Below are 20,019 nucleotides of genomic sequence, written 5' to 3'. Positions count from 1 at the left end.
CTCTGTTTACCTGTAACATTCCCCATACTCCCCCCATGCTTCCTAAAGTCCATAAACCCAACCAGCCAAAATGTCCCATTGTGGCCGGTTACTGTGCACCCAAAGAGAGAATCTCTGCTCTCGTAGACGAATACCTTCAGCCTATTATCCAGAACCTATCTCTTATTTAAAAGATACCAACTCTTTCTTCCACCGACTCTCCAAGTTCCTGTCCCTTTACGACATGGTCCCCTGCTCGTCACTATTGATGCCACCTCCCTTTACACTAACACCCCTAATGCCTAAGGCCTTACCGCTATTGAACACTACCTTTCCCTACTCCTGACGGATTCCAAACCAACAATCTCCTTCCTAGTCACCAAGACTTAACTATACCCTCACCCACAATACTTTCTCCTTTGAAGGCATTATCTACAAACTAATCGGGGATATGGCTATGAGCACCCACATGGCACCATCCTATGTCCACCTATCCATGTGCCATCTTAATTCTTCCTAAATACCCAGAATCCTAAGCACCTCACCTGGTTCAGATTCATACAATCTGGATTGAAGGTGAGGACACCCTATCCACATTCCTCCAGAACCTCAGCAGCATCTCCCCCATTTGCTTCACCTGGTCCTGCAAGACCCAACAATCCACCTTCCTAGATGTAGACCTCCACCTCGAAGATGACCACATCAGTACCTCTGACCTTACCAAACCCACTAACCACCAGCAATACCTACACTTCGACAGCTGCCACTTGTTCCATACCAAGAAGCCCCTTCCATACAGCCTAACCATGGCCATCGCATCTGCAGTGATGTGCTGTCGCTCTCAAAATGTACCGAGAGTCTCTCTGAAGCCTTCACAGACTGTAATTATTCTCCCAACATTGTACAAAAACAAATCTCCTGTGCCTTATCTTTCCGCTCTCCCAGCACCTCCCAAAGTCTCACCATCTGGCCACTGAAGAGCATTCCCCTCGTAACTCAGGACCACCCAGCACTGGAGCAACTGAATTACATTCTCCTCCAGGGTTCGACTACCTCTCGTCATGCCCTGAAATGAGAAATGTCCTGCTCCTATCCTTCCCACCCCTCCCACAATGATATTCTGCCATCCACCGAACCTACACAATATACTTGTCCATCCCTACACAACCCCTCCTCTGAACCCCTTACCTCATGGCTCAAATCCCTGTGATAGACCTAGATGCAAGACCTGTCCCCTCCATCTTCCCATCACCACCCACTCCAGTCCGTTCACAAACATCACCTATCCCATCAAAGGCAGGGCTATCTGTGAAACCAGTCATGCGATCTACGAGCTAAGCAACCACTGTGCTGCATTCTATTGGCTGTGACAATCAACAAGCTGTCTGTCTGCATGAATGACCACTGACAAACTGTGGCCAAGAAACAAGTGGACCACCCTGTTGCATAGCACGCTGCCCAACATGACGTCCTTCATTTCAGGGACTGCTTCACAGCCTGTGCCAAATGGATCCTTCCCACCAACACCAGCTTTTCTGAATTGCGCAGTTGGGAACTTTCCCAGCAATATTTCCTACATTCCCGTAACCCTCCTGGCCTCAACCTTCGTTAGTCATTGTCCTCACCCATCCAGCCCCTTCCTTGTTCCCATTTCAGTACTACACAGCCCTTCCCAACAACGCATCCAGTCTTTTTACTTCTCTCCTTTCCCGCAACCCTTCTTCCCCCATCCCTTACTCTCGGCATATCCTCCCAACTCCCCCTAGCTACCTTATCCTCTATCCACCTCGTCCCTGCGCGCTCCCCAGGAACACTTCATTGTCCCTCACCCCTTCCCTTCTATCCCTCCCCTTTTCTGTCCCAGCCTCCTCCTTGTCCCCACTCAGTTGGCACTCCCATCACACACTGCTACTGCTGCTGCTGCTGCTCCTGCTCGCGGTGCGGCTGCAACTCAGCATCTCCGCTATTATGATGAATAGCTACTCCACTTTTCTATTTGTTCTATTGTTATTATTATTATTATTATTATTATTATTATTATTACTACTACTACTACTACTACTACTACTACTACTACTACTATTATTGTGTAATTTGTAAACCAGTACTAATGAATGTTACAGGGTCACACTGCACTTGGGCAATCATTATGTCCAGTTGTTTTCCATTGATCATTTGCTTAATACTAGTACACATTTGGTCTTTCCTCATTCAGCTGCAGATAGGATGAGAGAGGTTAAAATCCTGTCTGACCTAATCATAAGTAACTTTAGAGGTATCCAAAGAGGCTTCATTCTCTCACCCCTCTCTGACTGAAGGAATGCTCTCTCTCGCTCTCGCTCTTTTTCAACTGGAGAAAACAGAAATATGTTTGTCATTGTATTTTGTCATGTGTAGTACTTCTGACATTGTTTCCTTCAGTAGTTTTCTTTACTATAGATACTATGTGATGATCAAAACTTCAGCAAACATTTTCAGTGTATGTAAGGGATTGTAGCTGAAGGTTTTTTGAAGTTGTTTTATAGTTTCAAGTGGTTGTTTTATTTATATTTTCAGTGTGGGAGAAGCTTAAAACACAGAAGCAGAGTGAGCGCTGGCAACCTGAACAGGAAGAGGAATATGAAGATTCACTTGGAAATGTTGTTAACAAGAAAACCTTTGAGGATTTAAAAAGACAGGGCCTTCTCTGATATGGTTTATTATCATTGTGTGTGCATGTGTTTGGCATGTATGTGCAAGGTTTTAAATATTGATGGAAAATATAATGTTAGAAAGAAAGCATGGTGGACTTATTGTTGTTTGTGAGAACTGTCAGTTCTTATCAACATGAAATTCCATGTTCTAGCTCAGCATTTAGTTGTGACCTACTGAGTACTGTGTTAAATTTTGTCAAATAAGTGTCACAGCTTTTGTTTTTAAATGTAGCTCAGCTGTCAACATATGCATTATTGCGATTTCCTTTTTATTTTCTCCAGTGTACAAAATATTTTTTGTTTGTGTGTACCCTTTTTTAATGTAATGTGCAATTTGCAGTCTTTGCCCTATATGACATGTGTTTACATTGCTGTACAGTAATTTCTTCTGGCTTTCACATAAAAACTGTTCTTACAATAATACTGTGTTATTTTGTTATTTAAATGTGAGAGTGAAGACCTGTTGGTTGAAAATAAGATGTAATGGTATAGGCACAATTAGTGTGGTTAGATTAGTCATTCCTGAGTTTATGGATTGTTACAAGCTGGCTAATAAGGTGGAAGATCTTTCAATTTTTTCCAGAGAATCTGCTCAAGTATGTGGGAAGTTTTCCATGGAATATAATTTAATTTTTTGGTTGAAAGGTTTGTGGCTCCAAAATAATCTTGAGATGGAAATAACAAAAGTTTTATACGTGTCATTGAAAAAGTGTAAATGCTTTCGATGACAGCTGAGACCATCTTATATACGAAGACAATAATGATGGTGAAGAGGAAGAAGAAGAAGAAAGTTCAGATGACTGTTTTCAGGGTTTTTATATGTCAGCTTGGTTTTGTAAACTAAGAATGTTTTTAGTCTGGCTTTACAGTTATAATGGTAAAAATGTTATTTTTTAAAAAATGCTGAAAAATTAAGGTGCACCTTACAGTCGGCAGCTTGTTATAGGCCATAAAATACAATAAGTTGTTTGTATGCTGTGATTGAAATAGAAAAATGGTTTCTTCCCATCATTCATTAGATGTAAATCCACCTGGATACTGAAACCAACATTGTGGATAGTGGATCTTTAATGTAAAGCACAATTTTATTTCTGTTGTTGACTTACTTTATCATCTTGCAGCCATGGTTATTATCTGACTGACAGGAGGGTTGTGTAGATTTTTTTATGAACTTTCATGGCATAATTCCTTATGCGAATTTTATGTATTTAAATAGATTGATATATTTCAGTTGAAGCACAGCATCATGTTATCTCTGAAACAAGAAAATTACATTAACAGGCATATTCTCTTGAGCTATCAGAACCTTTATCATTCTTTCCTATCCACATTTGTGACTCTTTTTAGTTTTTATATATCATCCAGGTGTTCTGTCGAGTTGCTGTTTCCATTTTATGCACAATGGACGACCAACTAAGCCTTCTTCTTCATGGCTGAATACTTGAAAGCATACTGTACAGGTGCTGACAGATTGAGTACGGGAGTCCTTTAGTTTCAATAAAAGAAAAGGGAATTTTTTTTTAAATGTGTGGCCTATGGATGGCAATGGAGCTTCACAAATCCTTGCACGGGCCCTGGGTTGGCGACACATCAGATTTTTCCAGTATGTGCCGCTATCCCACGGCTTCTTCACGTGCTCAACAAACAAACAAACAACCTTTCTGCTGACGGGGTGACGCTTAGGGAAGCGTCACTTGCCTAGGCAGAGCTCCTACAGCAGCCAATCAGAAAGGTCCAGAAGATCACGTGTGAGCGCCCACCGCGCCAAGCTGCGTGAACGAGGTGTGTGGATTGCCCTCTTTTACTGACGGCCCCCGACGAGATCAGACGCATTGGTCGGTTGCCTCTGTGAACTTTTCGAGCCCCGGCTCAATCTGTTTGCGCCTTAGGGCTGCTAAACTCACATAATGTACCCCGGCTAGGTCAATCAGTAAATGTTTTCTCAATAAACGGGAGGCAGTTTGCCGACCGGAGTTGAAAAATTAACACTTTTTCTTTTTTAGACCCCACTTCCACCTCTGCCACATCCTGACATGCACAACTGGTGTCAGTGAAGTGGGATCTGACACACCATGCAGTCTAACAAATATTGAAATTACGGCTAGATGCCGGGACATTTTCTTTGACATGGGGGCCACCAACCCTCGCCCCCGATAAAGGTAATGAAACCGGTGTATAAAAAACAGCAGGAAGATGAGGTGGAAAATATTTTGCAAGAGGGTAAACTCAGGGGTAGAACAATTAGAGTGTTAGTAGATAAGGGAGCACAAATTAGCGTGCTGTTTGTCCCCTATCACGATAAGCGGAGGTTGAAACCACCCCGCTATCACATTGTTGGATTGGGTGAAGGACTGATCATTCCTGCCGGGTCATCTTTCGTTAGTTTTCAGTTAAGTAAAAAACATATGGTTTTAATATGGAGGTTTCACAGAAACGTTGGAGGGACTTTGATATCATTCTAGGCAATGATTTCTTCAATTAGTACCAAGGGGTAATCGATTATAGGACGCACACCGTCCAATTTGGTGAGGAAACTCACTTTTTTGGCGGCGTTCGGACCGAAATCGAGCGAGGAAACTGTGAGGGACGGCCGCTCTCACAGGATCCGACAGAACCGCGTACATGGCCCATTAAATCGTTACGCCCAGTTACCATTGAGAGTGGGACAGGCAAGGTTCTATGGATTGATATCAAAGCTCCATTGCCTACTTGTTCAATCGTTTTTGTGGATCCGCTCCATCAAAACGATGTGTTGGACAGGTTACAAGTTCATGTGAAGAGAGGTTTATGTGCTGTAGAGAGAAAAGGGAAGAAGTTTTGTGTACCTGTATGTGTCGATAATTTTGGTTTGAGAAAGATAGAGATTCCACGTGGAACAGTTTTAGCAAGTGGTCAGGAAATAAGAGATGATGATTTTTCAGTGATAAATGAAGGTAAGAGTCAAAATAGGAAGTAGTTCCCTATTAGAAGTGTGTGTACCCTGATACCCTCTTTGCAAAAGCAATTTAATGAAAAGTTAGAGCATTTGAGTAAAGCAGAGCAGAGGCTAATATGGCCCCTTATTGGAAGAATTTGCATGGTCGTTTGAGGAAAGGCAATATTTGCCTGCTACTGACCTCATACAGCACAAGATTCCCACCGGGGATGTTAGACCTATATCTGAAAAGGCATATAGGATCCCTTATCATTTACAACCAATAGTGGAAGACACAGTTCAACAGCAGCAAGCAGCAGGGATTATTCAACCCCCAGCCAGCCCCGGTCGTCCCCAATCGTTCTGGTTCGTAAGAAATCAATCAATGGTGAGAAGAGTTATAGGATCTGTGTTGATATGAGAGCGGTGAATAAAGTAACAACACCTGATACTTATCCTTTGCCTCGTATTGACGGAACCCTAGATCAATTAGGAAACTGCAAGTATTTCACCACTTTAGATATGCGATCAGGGTATCATCAGATTCCTATAGCTCCCAAGGACAGACCTAAAACTGCCTTTATTGTGCCTTTGGGTTTGTGTGAGTTTTTACGCATGCCATTTGGTCTCAGGAATGCTCCTGCAACCTTTCAAAGATTTGTTGATTTATTGTTACGTGGTTTAAAGCCCACCACATGTTTAGTTTATTTAGACGATATTATTGTATTTTCTAGAACTATTGAAGAACATACAGAAAAGTTGAGGGGTGTTTTGTCACGTTTGCAGAGTGCCCATTTAAGTCTGAAGATAGAAAAATGTTCATTTGCACAATCACAAGTCCAGTACTTGGGACATGTCATTAGTGCTGAAGGTGTCAAACCAGATCCTCGGTTGACTGAGGCTCTGAGAGATTTTCCCACCCCAACCAATGTAAAAGAGTTACAGTCACTGCTTGGCCTATATAATTACTATTGCCGGTTTGTGAAAGATCATGCCACCATAGCTAAGCCATTGGCCAAGTCGTTGACAAAAGGTGCAGTTTTCGAGCGGTCAGAAGAATGTGAAGTAGCTGTAAAGAAGTACTAAAAAGCTCACCTCTGTTAGTCTATCCAGATTTTGAAAAACCTTTTATTCTTGCAACCGATGCCTCAGATTTTGCTCTGGGTGCAGTCCTTAGCCAAGAATATAACGGAGAGGAAAGACCTGTTGGATATGCTTCCCGCCAGATGAATCAGGCTGAAATAAATTATTGTACTACTGAAAAGGAATTGCTTGCACTTATGTTCGGGGTAAACTATTTTAAATGTTATTTGTATGGTAGAAAGTTCACTGTAATAACAGATCACGCGGCATTAACTTGGATGTTGAATCTGAAAGATCCTAGCAATCGTTTAACTAGATGGGCTTTAATACTTGCCGAATATGACTACGAGGTTAAGCATAAACCTGGTAGACTGCATTCTAATGCTGACTCCCTGAGTCATAAAGTAAGGGTGGTTCAAACAAATGATGTTTTGATTTAGGAACTGAAAGAGCCGCAAAGCCGAGATGTTGAATGTCATAGGTATGTTACCAGTGTAGATTTCTTTACTGAGGATGGTATTTTATACCAAAAGACTCCGGGTGGTAATAGAGTTGTAATTCCTAAGGAATTGCAGTCCAGAATAATAGCTCAATGTCATGATAGTTTGCAAGCATGCCATAATGGGCGAAGAGCAACAAATGCAAGGATAGCTGCACAGTATTGGTGGAAAAACAGAAAGAAAGACGTCCAAAAGTATATTCAAAATTGTTTACCTTGCACTCAAAGAGCACCCCCTCCTAGAACCAAAATACCTTTACAAAGCCTTCCAGAGGCAACGAGAACATTTCAGAATATTTCCCTGGATATCGCCGGTCCTTTTCCACAAAGCAATCAAAACAATAAATATATCCTGTCCATTATGGACCACTTTTCTCGATACCTTGTTTTGGTACCTCTCGCTGATATGACAGCATAGACAGTTGTTAGAGAATTTCTCAATCACTTAGTTTTCCCTTTGGCAGCCCTGACGCTGTTCTAACAGACCAAGGGATTAACTTTATGTCGGCTTTATTCGTTCAAGTGTGCAAGCTTTTAGGAAGCAAAAAGTGGAGAACCACCCCCTTTCATCCAAAGGCAAATGGCTGCCTGGAATGTGTCCACAAGACAATTAAGAAAATGTTAAGTTACTATGTAAACAGAACGCATTCAGATTGGGACCGTTATGTCAATATAGTCGCTTCAGCTTGTAATAGCCGTGTCCATGAGTCAACAGGCTATAGTCCTTATGAGATAGTTTTTGGCAAACCTATGAACTCACCATTTGAATGGGACAAATTGCCCCCAGGTGTGGACATAACTGAAGTCAAGAGGTTAGCTCGCCGTTTCAAGTCAATTTCAAAAAACAATTACAGCAGAGTAATAAGAATGCAGTAATTCCCCTTTACAAGCCTGGAGATTTAATCTTGTTGCATAACCCAACAGTAAGACGAGGAAGAACAAAGAAGTTTGCACCTCAATATGAGGGACCATACCCTATCATTCGGTTAACCTCTCCAGTAAATGCTGAAATCCAGTTGCCAGATCGGTTAGTGATTGTACATTTTGATCGTCTGAAACCCTTTTATGGAAAAGCACCTTCCATTCCGACAGTTTTGCCTAATCCATCGCCTAGTAGTGTATCAACTATGCCAGGACCCACAGTGACTAAAGTGAAGAAAAAGAACGTAAAACCTTTACCTGTCGGACCTAGATATGCCTTAAGGAACAAGCATCCTTATACATTGAGGTCAAGAGACTAAGTTTGTATCTTGTTTTGTTGTGTATCGAGCGTAGCTGTTAACTCATATTCATTTGAAGTTTCATGTAATACTTGTTCAGTTGCATGCGCTGCTGCAGCCTTAAGTGTAGCTTACTAATATGTAAGTGCAAAGTGTAGAGTAAGTAGCAAGCAAGCAAAGTGCTGGAAGTATGGGTCGGAACGGCAGTATAATTATATTCGATGAGGAGATATCTGCTCAAATAGTACAATAAGTTGTCGCAAGGGCTCCTAACCACTTCCTGAATGGAAAAAGTAATTGACGAATAATACGAGACTATCATGATCCTACACTAATACGAGTTTAAAACTCAATCCTGGGATATTAGATCAGTTGTAGCCACTGTTTATATCATCCATGTAATTAAATTCTCCAGAGCTTAAGGTAACAGAACGATTACAGCTGTCCACATTTTCTGCAGTTGCTGTGTATCGCACTAGAGAATATCAGCTTGTAATCGCTGGGTCACTCTCATACTAGCTTCATCTGCCTCGTTGTAAGTATCACACCACATCTCTCTCTCTGTTTCCCACCCTGAGAGTACAAATCCATGCTTGAACTATGGAGTTTACTCCAGAGTTTAATCTATGTATCAATAAGGTAACAGGACGAGAATAGTGAGGTTTTGGAATCATTTATTATCGAAAGAAATAATTACGCAGTACATTCAAACCTAACATTCAGCCTGGAAGGACACAGCAATTTTAATGATATTTCTTTTCACACGTTACACTGTCCATCTGCACCTATGCAAAGTACGTATGACTGTCAGTAACAAAATACACCTACTAGTGCCACTGTAATGAAAGGGAGCTGGTAGCTGCACCGAAGTTTTAGCGCATCATATGCCTACATTGAAATGCTGGAGAGTATGAAAAAGAACGTTGAAAGGTAAGTGTTGTATGAAGAGGAGTGATCTGTGTTATGGTACCTGGTTATGGGAACTACACTTGTAGTATTTATGCCATTCATTCTCCATACGACAGTACTGGTAACTTCCCTTTTGAATATCGCTGCAATAGCTATTAACCACAATGCTCAAATAAAGTACATCATTTCATAATGATGTCTGCCGACGTACACAACACAAATTGCTATCTTTTAAGAGGAACTTTTATTGATTGCCTAGCAGAAGCTATTGAAAAGTTTTCTCAGGTTACAGACCAAGTTAATATTCAATGTAAATTCTTCAATACTATGTGATGAAAAAGTAACTTATTTAGTCAAAGTTCACATAGAAAGATCGTTGTCTATGAGCTGACATATACTGGCACTACTACGTAATTGGTACAGGATACAATCATTTCTAATGTAATGCATCTCAGTTCATATAGCGCCCAATACTATTTTTCTGCTATCTTGGAAAACAGGGATTAAAAGTTTTTGTGTTCCACCGTTAAAGAGACTATTGACATTTGCGGTTGCAAGTTAAAGGAAGTAGTGCCGCTCTTGGGCGTCTTCGGGTGTACTCCTTCACCATACACATTCAGGAATTGGCGGATATACATAACTTAGTGTAGCCGGCCACTACAATGTGCATTTCTTTATCCAACCTGGCTATGTGCGGAAGGGAGCTGGGCTCGGAATCGTCCAATAGAGAGCACTACTTTAAGAAGAATAGAATCAGAATCGTAATTAGAGCTGAAGTATTGAGTATCGCAACTTCACTAGTTCGGCATAGTCAAACACTAGTGTACTAAAGTCATTCACCTACATAGTAACAAATAACAGGTCACGCCATCACAGCCAAAAACAAAACATAACTAAGCGTACGAAGAAGCGCACAGCTGCCTGATAGAGCGTCCTTGCTGGAGGCGCCAGAGCAGCGCATTCCGTTAGATACGCAGCCACACGCACACCCACCCACCAGTACACCCCACGTCGAATGAATCACTGCGCCACATTGTGTCATTTGTTACGTCATCTAATGAACCACACAAGTCTTAGTTGATGAATTACACTACTACACGAAGTATCTTATACCTAACCAAACGCAAATTACATAAAACACACTAGTAAACGAAATTATTCCTACCTTATCTACAGCCTTGCAACTAATTCACACTCTTATGCTGTCTGAATGCAACCTATGGTGTTCAACAAGCACGTATGAGAATTACAGGATACACAACTGCCATGATACATCATGAAACGGGTTCTGCACTACTAGTGTAAATATGTCTCACATATACACATTTGCTGTCTTCTACAATGCAGATAATCATTTTTCTTAGCTAATGAAGAATAGAACACTATTAGCTTTCATACAAGTGATCATTATAGAAGGCTTACTCAGAGAATTATTCACTGTTTACATACGACACACCTATAAAATTATGTCTTACTGATCGCAACAGCGGCTCACCGAGTAGACGCCACAAGTAAGTCATGGATCGTCGAGATGTCGCCGTGGTGCTACAGTACGTGCTCAGGTAAGTCTCCAGGATTAGGGAGATACATGATAGAAAGAGGATAGGGCATGAGACACACCTACTGACAAGATAGAGGCAGAGTTAATGACAGCTGGTCTGCATAATTACTCATGCAAGTCTATACTGAGTCAAGCTCAATAGGGTATGCATACTTTACCATAACAGAGTAAGCGGATTTAAAGAAAGAACCATTTATTAGAGAGTGTGGCAGGGCTTATAGGTGGTACCAAACAAGTGAGAGAATCTCATCATTTCACTGCCACGATTTAATTACAATTTAACACCTCAATGAATTACATTTTACTCACATCACCACAGACAGTCCCACTCGTTCCTATTTGCTATTACCGTCATTTACACACTTTGTACCGATCACACCACCTTGCATTACAAGTAATGTTTTCACACACCCAGTAATGGATGTCCTTAGTATTCATAGCCACGGATCATTACAGTCTCCTTTCAAGTGACATAATTCGTCTGGAATTAAATGTCTTAAAAATGCCAACTCGTAGCAGCTTGCACATCTATTAGTCCTGAGGCAACTATACTGCTTTCCAGTCGCTTTGCAATGCTTGCTCACTGATCTAAGTCATAAGCTAATTTATGCTGTGTGTTTCATTTTATTGTTTTGTATTATTTTAGTGTGCTGTATGTTGTATGTGTGCATTTTTTTTGTCATTTTATATTGTATACCTTCAGTTTGTATACGCAGGGAACACGGGGCCATGTCTCAACCCTCCCCCTCCCCTCACTGTATTAAGGGATAGTTACTTACTATTATCTTTCCTTTATGAATCAAATAGCACCTAAACCATGCCAGTCATTCTGCTACCTTGCATAACAAGGATCGGCTCCGCGATAAAAACCAATACACCTGTTTGTCTGTGGGAATGTTTCGCTGCCACCGCAGTGATGGAAGACTATCTGACACAGTCACTGACACGTTAGATTGGTAGGTTGGACTCAGTAAATTATGGGAACTACTCAGGAATGGGCCCAGGTGCTACGTAGTAATTGGCCACGGGTAAAGGAACACCTGCTGAGTTGGCCTGAATCACAACTGGCTAGTTCAGCGAGAGACAGATTCACACTCACAATGGACAACGAGTAATAGCGACAACTATTTCGTTCCCTCGGTTTTCTCACGCTACTGACAACACACGACATGCTGGTATCCGTGCTGCCGAATCGGTAGATACCTGCAGTCGCCTTTGATTGCAGTTAAGTTTTGAAGCCCTCCCCTTTTTATTACTTACTCTACTGCTGAGCCCTTGGATCTATTCTGTCTTTTTTCTTTAGTTGATGAGTATGCAGTGATACTGTAAATTACTCCAACAATACCGGTCCTATCCTTCTTTCCAGCCATTTTTCTCATCGAGGTATCGCTCCGCCCTTGTTGCAGTGTCCATGTTTAAGCTATTCTCCAACAATCTATTGTGAAGTGAGAATCATGTCTCTGCTATCTAGCTAAGCGAAGAATCGGTGTCCTTCAACAGTAGGCGAAAACCTACGTTGAAAATTTTTAAAGACGTAACCATGGGCATTATTTGGTTGTTCCTAAGGAGAGCTTTGTCCCTCCCTTAAAGTACATGAATACAATCATCGTGTTCACTTTTCCTTGCTGTTCGTGACTTTTCGTGACACTGAACACAAGTGCGACGCGTAATTTGCGTCTTAGCAACGATACGATAGATACTTGGAAGAGCCACCACACAGTTCTTAGTGCCAATATAAATTATCTCTCAGCATAACTCGCTAAACTAAGTACGCCAGTACTGAGTCGTGTAAGAGGGAAGTTTTATTCCCCGCGCGTACTACTGTGAAGCAGTGCAGAGCGCAACACACGTGTGCATGTGGGCACGAGCTGCCTGATCAGCAGCCATGTGTGTACGGATTGTAACCGGTAAACTTTACTGTTCAGCTACGCTTCACCTCTCAGAATCTTTATCCGCAGAATGGGCAGTAAGTCACTCTGAGCTTTAAAATGCTATACATTATTACAATGTTGATCTGCCTTTTCTTGTATTACAGTCATTACATACTGCATTATTTTGCTGCCTTCTTAGAACCCGAGTATTATGCCAGGTGTTGGCACAGTTCTTCTCCAACAGTCACGTCAGCGAATCTCGAGTTTTCATAGGAGTAAAGAGCCAAAGTATCTGTCTTGTTAAGTTGCTGTTCCCAATTTGCCTGAAGCAATCAGGTGTAGTAACCACTTCAGTCATGCTGTTAATTGCTTAATGCCTTGATATCATAATGAGTGTGGTCCTTGGTCATTGCCAATGCTTCTCACGTAACCATCTCTCCGCAAATGCTTGCTATTTCATCTTTTTCTGCCATACTCTGCCTTACTTTTACCTGATGGCGGGAAACATTTTGTTATCCTCGTAAATATGCACTGGTTTGCTTAATCCACGAATCTCGACCACTCGATAACAGCAGTAGCAAGCCCTTCTTCAAGTTAGTTACTATTCAGCCCATCTGGCAATCGCAACCTTGTACACCAGAATCTCTTTCATGGCCGCTATCATCGGTTTTTCCTCTCATTACCTCTGGTGCTTATGATGATGAATTCCCATCTCGCTTTGGCAACCCAGAGCGAAGAATAGCCACATATTGTCAGACATAGTGTATGAACTACATGTTATCGCTTCATGAACACCCGCACAACGTTCTTCATTCACTCACAGACACCATCCACATGATACGTATACACAGTCATACTCACCCCACCCTAAAAGGGAGAGTATAAACTCTACTACAGGAGATGTATTAAAAGGGTTCAGCTGCACTTGTTTTGTTTGCATTTCTGGCGGTTAAAGCCTCTTATCTGGTTATCGCTTTTGCATCTACTCACTTTATTTGGAGAGGATTATTCATTAAATACGTCTCACCGGGAAAACCTGTTACAGTTCGCGCAGAAAACGATTTTCAACATAGTGCACAATGTGTTGTCTAGGGTAGCTGCAGCGATCTGAACAGTCACCCCGGAAATAAAAACTCCGTAGATAAAGGGCCTATGGAATTTTCTGAAAATTGTTATCACTTACAAAATGTAATTACCGCCATTCTCTACCTGTTTGTAACCTTCTCTGTAAAGGAAACAAGCAGTCATGTACTTTATCGTATGGTTAAGTGCTTCCATCAACACACTTAACCGTTTATCTGCATCTAACGGCTAAGAAACCTTCCACCTCAACAGATTGACTCTCATTGATATCGCACCAATATTCTGGGTGAAGACCCATAAATATCTATATATAAAACAAAAACACACACAAATAACACGTAGGCGCTGCTGGTCCCCTTTCAGTCACATTTCTTACATAGCCGCGGGCTGACGAATTCACTCAGAGTCTGAAATTGCCGTGTGAGTCTTCTATATGTGATCGCTGACTATAGGTACTTGTCAGCAATGCTGATCACCCTCTTTTGGCTACTTGCTATTGTATAAAGACCCGTGACCGCTCACTTACTGGCCAGTTCAGTATTAACAGTAAAGTTGCATCTGCCTCATCGGAACATACTACTCTCCGACTCCGTTGCACGGTAAATATTAATCAAACACTATTACGCACTGCTGTGATATATTTTGTCGTCATTACTACATACAATCGCATAGAGATATTCTCACGCATTCTCTCTCTTCTTAATGCAGGACACTACTACACTCTGTCCTTTCATTGGCCACTTCGGTGGTGTTGCTCATAATCTATTGGAGTTGTTGAATAACTACCAGGAGCATATCGACCAGACATTACACCATGAGATGCTGTGCTTTATTGATTCTTTTTACTGGAGCTGTCAGTCTCCCACCCTTTAGTAATCATCCGTCATCGTCAGGCATCATGTTTGAACGTTTGAACAAATTGCTACATACCACCCATCAAGCGGTAATACGTGCTGATATACAACTAACCTCCATTAAGGAAGAAGAGCTAGCTTTACAACAACTTATCAATCGCCTATTGGCCTGTGAACCTTAACTTGAACAATCAGGGCAGACTTTCACCTTACGCACTCTGTGGGATTTAAAACAAGCACTGCTAAACACTCAAGAACAATTACGAAGCATCTTTGGCACTGTGCCCCTAACTCGGGCTAAGAGAGCCTGGTTCAATGCCGGAGGTGTGATACTCAAAACTATCTTTGTTACCCCCGACCATGCTGACACTAACCACTGGGACCAAACCCTTCACCAAGTAACTTTTACTACTAACCAAAATCGGGACGTACTGGCCCACCAGCAGTTACGCCTCACCCATATTGAAGACAGTTTATTAGCTGCTACTAGGCAAATTCGTGTCGTGGCAACTGACCTTGTACACCAGTACGAAACATTCAGGAATCTTATCCAACGGGACCTTGAGTTTTTACATCATACCATAACTAATGTGACCTACACTTTGTGGAGATAACGAGAGCGCTACGGATCTTACTATACAACACCCATGCCATTCAGTTACATATTAACACCTTCCATACTATTACTCTGCTAGGACTACAGCATAAGCTTAGCCCTGCGTTAATGCCTGCAGAAATGTTCCTGCAAACTCTGGCTAATGTTTCGTTTCATCTGGCATCGCCAATGCAAATGCTTTACCCCGTATGGGAATCTTCGCTACCCCATTATTATGCGGCAGCTACAGTACATCTTGTGCGAACTTCTCAAGGACTGTGTGCACAGATTTCTCTACCCATCTCATGCGCCAACTGCGAGTTTGAATGCTACCCATTACACACCTTTCCAGTTACTTGGGTTGCCCTACGAAAGCAAGTGACTTGGCAAACTAATGATATCTTAGCTATTAGCAAAGATCGCCAAAGACATTCTGTCATGTAGCTGACTGACCTCCATCAGTGCCTTCACACTAATTACTATATGTGTTCAAACTTATCCATTCATACTGGAACGAAGGACTGTGAGGTGGCCTTGTTTTTAGAGGAAACAAACCCCCCCCCCCCTCCCCCCCCTGTCCTCGTATGTTATCGACCTTGCGTGAGCCTTGGTTTAAACCAGTAGGGGATAGTTTATTATATTTTGTACCTAAAACATCTACAATTGCTTTGATACGCTATAACCATGTTTTCGTGTCTCGAACGTATCGTTTTGCACTAGAAAGCAGTGGATTACTGTTCAACATTTCCACGTGTGATTTAATAACACCTACTGTCAAACTGTCAGCACGCCTAACACAAGTGAAAAATTTGAGCCTCGGACCCCTTTTACTTTATTTAGTTGAGGTACCAGCGGTACTACCATCACCCGATAGTGTACCCAGGCTACCTAACGAGTCCGATGTTCGATTACTTCAGTCAATTGATGAATTACTAGCTCACAAAAAGGGCCAAATCGCCCTCGATTGAGCTGTTGCTCACATAGCTACCTGGGGCCACAGAAACAATTGTATACGGTTACTCTGCCTAGTGCCCTGACTGTTCCAACCCCGATTGTCACAGGAGCCGTTCTCTGGTGCCTGTATAAGAAAGGATATTGTAAACACATTAAGTAAAAACAACCAACTGAGGCACAGCCCGAGGGTGAATTTCGACGAGAGTATTGTGAGGCATGGTCTACCATAGTGAAATACATTCTTTAACTGAAATAAAGTTTGTATTGTCTAATGTTCATTTACTATTATTGTTATCATGTATCAATGTATCTAATCATGTAAACTATTGGGAAAGATAGCTACTGTTCTAGCATTGTTATCAGGGAGTAGTGTAATTATCTTTTGGGGTCTAATATTTTAGGTAAAAATACTAGAGATGGCCACTGAATGTAGGAAACCTTAGTTTATTTGCTACTGAAGCCCACCCCTCCAAACTTTACAGATACAATCCCTGGGGGAGTGTTTCAGTACCTGCCTACACAATAAGCAGCTGCCACCATGTCCCTCCTTCCCGCCATCCCCAGCGGCGCCCTGTGCTGCCTCGCTCTCTGTCAGTGGTACATGGGCCACCCCATCACAGTGCCGCATCTGACCCAAAGATTCTCACTCTGTTTATTTTCAATGATTGTCTATATTATATGTGGAAGATATACCATCAACAGTTAGAACTTTATTATGTTTAACCAACTGCAATCAGTGTCCCTACACAGAAGCAAATGCCTTTTATGTTACATTATGAACATGTTTTAACTTTCTATTATCTGTATATGAAGCAATTTTTTAGGTTGTTAGTGTTTCAATAAGTCTTTAATTATTATTTTGAGGCTATTGACCATAGAAACTACCTCTCACTTTGAGAATTACAATGTTTTATCTAATTATTTACTATCTTCATATTCTGTTTATGTTAACTATGTCTGTCAATTGAATACTTTTATTTTGTGGAATTAACTAATTTGTTACAATTACTACCTTCATATTTTAGTTTATATTCTGAAACTGATTCCACTATGAAACAACGAGTTTAACGTTTGCCAAAAAACACAAACAATTACACATTTCTAGAGGCACTTGTAACCTTCAAAAGATCAGTGGTGATTCAGTTCAGCCAGAATCTACACTTCTGCTACACCGAGTTTAGCATTGCAAGTATATATGACTAACAGAATCTGTAATACTTCATTCCAATGTTATGAAACTTTTGACATACTTTTAACTTTTTGTGCCAAGATTTGCATTCTGATACAGTAATGATGGTGGGAAATTATCATATTGAATTATGTGTGATAAGATCAATGTCTCTAAATGTTTTATGATTTTGATCACCAAACTCACAACACTCTTCCTGTATAAAATCGTTTTTTTTTTAAAGGTACTTTCTTTTTATGTTGTTGTAAAACCACTCCAGTATACATAGATGTTTTTGTAAAACTTAGATTCACCCCACCCCCATTTTTGCAAATATTAGCACACCCAACCAAGGGAGCAAATTGTTTTCTTTTATCAAAGAGCAACAACTACTTTTCACCATAAAACCTCGCTCCCGCGGAAGGGGAAGGAGATGTACAGGTGCTGACAGATTGAGTACGGGAATCCTTTATTTTCAGTAAAAGAAAAGGGAAATTTTTTTAAAATGCGTGATCTGTGGATGGCAATGGATCTTCACAAAATGAGATTTTCACTCTGCAGCGGAGTGTGCGCTGATATGAAACTTCCTGGTAGAAGTAAAGCTGTGAGGACGGGGTGTGAGTCGTGCTTGGATAGCTCAGTTGGTAGAGCACTTGCCCGCGAAAGGCAAAGGTCCCGAGTTAGAGTCTTGGTCTGGCACACAGTTTTAATCTGTCAGGAAGGATCTTCACAGAGCCGTGCACAGGCTGTGGGTTGGCGACACATCAGATTTTTCCAGTATGCGCCGCTATCCCATGGCTTGTTCACGTGCACAACGAACAAACAACCTTACTGCTGACGGGGTGACGCTTAGGGAAGTGTCACTTGCCTAGGCAGAGCTCCTACAGCAACCAATCAGAAAGGTCCAGGAGATCACATGTGAGCGCCCACCCCACCGAGCTGCGCGAACGAGGCGTGTGGATCGCCCTCTTTTACTGACAGGCCCCCGACGAGATCAGACGCATTGGTCGGTTGCCTCCGTGCACTTTTCGAGCCCCGGCTCAATCTGTTTGCACCTTAGGGCCGCTAAACTCACATAATGTACCCCGGCTAGGTCAATCAGTAAATGTTTTCTCAATAAACGGGAGGCAGTTTGCCGACCGGAGTTGAAAAATTAACACTTTTTTTTTTAGACCCCACTTCCACCTCAGCCACACCCTGACATGCACAATACTATGAATCAGTCATGCCAAGAAAACTTGAGAGACAGCTCTTAATTGTTAAGCTTCTTTTATATGTACCTTATGGCTTCTGAGATACAAAGCTTGGTGTGGCTTCTTTTTTCATTACTTGCACTTTCTTGTGTTGTATGTGTATGCTCTTTCAGATGAAACACTAGTTCCAAAGGCTCAAGAATTAACATTTGTTTTTTCTCAGCATTTCCATCTTGAATTTTAGTTAGTGATTGCCCTGGATCCATTACAGACATTGTTAATTTTCCATGTTTCCATTTACAAGCTTGCATCATTATCCTTAGCTCCAAGCACTTACGACTTGTAGGGAGCACAAGTGATCTTCCTTGAAGTTTCTGATGTTGATATCTACATTTTACTAAGACTTAGTCCATGGGTCTACAGTATGTAGAAGTTAATCAGTACCATAGCGAGTAGAAGAGAAAGTGTGCCAACTGCCCGCACATAAATATGGGCAGTGTAGGATAGGTCTTGTGTCTGCGAATTATGAGCAGCACTGTCGCTTGAGATTCAGGTTGACATGAGTTTGCTGTATAGAAGGTGTATGTTGCTAGTGTCTGTACTTATTTTGGGAGTTTGTTTATGTTGTTGTGAGTGAACATTGTAGAGTTGAAGGATGTGGTGATGAAATGGTGTTAAGAGTCATAGTTACTTGTATTTAAATAAGAAGAAGAAGAAATGACTGTGTGTTTTGTTCCAGTGTGTACATCTGGTTACAGAGAAAGTAAAGATAAAAATTTTTTGGACCTCCAAAAAACAAAGTAAAATTTCACGAATGTGTGAGAGCAGTACCTCAGAAAGTCAGAGGTCTGACTAACAATTGTTTTGTGTGAGATTCACATTTTAGTGAGGAACTTAACACAGAAATAGATTTGTTTGTTATTGGCCACAAATAAGCTGAAATTCCAAGACAATGATGTTGTTCCTCTTTGTTTCCCAATTTACTGAGATACCTATAGAAAATATTACACAAAAGGAAAACACTCGCAAAAGGGAATACATGGCAAAGAAAACATTGAATAAGAGGTTAGTTACATTGTATCTGAGTTTCTGCTGTCGAAGAAAATGTACAGAATGAATCAGTAACGGACACAACAATAATTTTATGAAAAAGAACATTGAAGTGTAACAAACTGGAAGTGTTGAGATTCATAATAAATTAAGAACAGTAAATGGCAAAATTAGTTTCTGCAAAAGTAGCACTAAGCGAAAGGTTATTACGCAGATCATTCTTCACTTGGTAGGAAATGGAAAAACATGTTAGATACTATGAGAAAGAAGTGCCAGCTGAATAAGTAAGGTAATGGTGTATGATGACAAGTTTCTTCCAGACAGCAAGCTCTTAAAATTAAGTTGCCCAAAGGCTACAGACATTTTTTGAAGCATGGATTGTTATGTCTTCCT

The 20,019-nt window shown here is 41.3% G+C and overlaps 1 protein-coding gene across 1 annotated transcript in view; it reads left to right on the top strand.

The window, feature by feature from the left end:
• Positions 1 to 18,536, top strand: part of LOC126477733 (splicing factor 3A subunit 3) — an 88,655-nt gene extending 70,119 nt beyond the window's left edge. The window contains exons 12-13 of the mRNA XM_050103641.1: positions 2,536 to 4,454; positions 18,336 to 18,536. Of these exons, the coding sequence (XP_049959598.1) occupies positions 2,536 to 2,669 (134 nt within the window). The 3' untranslated portion in view covers positions 2,670 to 4,454; positions 18,336 to 18,536. The remainder of the gene's footprint in view (positions 1 to 2,535; positions 4,455 to 18,335) is intronic.
• The last annotated feature ends 1,483 nt before the right edge of the window (positions 18,537 to 20,019 follow it).

Source organism: Schistocerca serialis, chromosome 1 (assembly GCF_023864345.2).
Source record: "Schistocerca serialis cubense isolate TAMUIC-IGC-003099 chromosome 1, iqSchSeri2.2, whole genome shotgun sequence".
In the NCBI taxonomy this organism is placed as follows: Eukaryota; Metazoa; Arthropoda; class Insecta; order Orthoptera; family Acrididae; genus Schistocerca; species Schistocerca serialis.
Note: the sequence above shows the minus strand (reverse complement) of the source record. Positions and strands in the feature narration are given on the sequence as shown.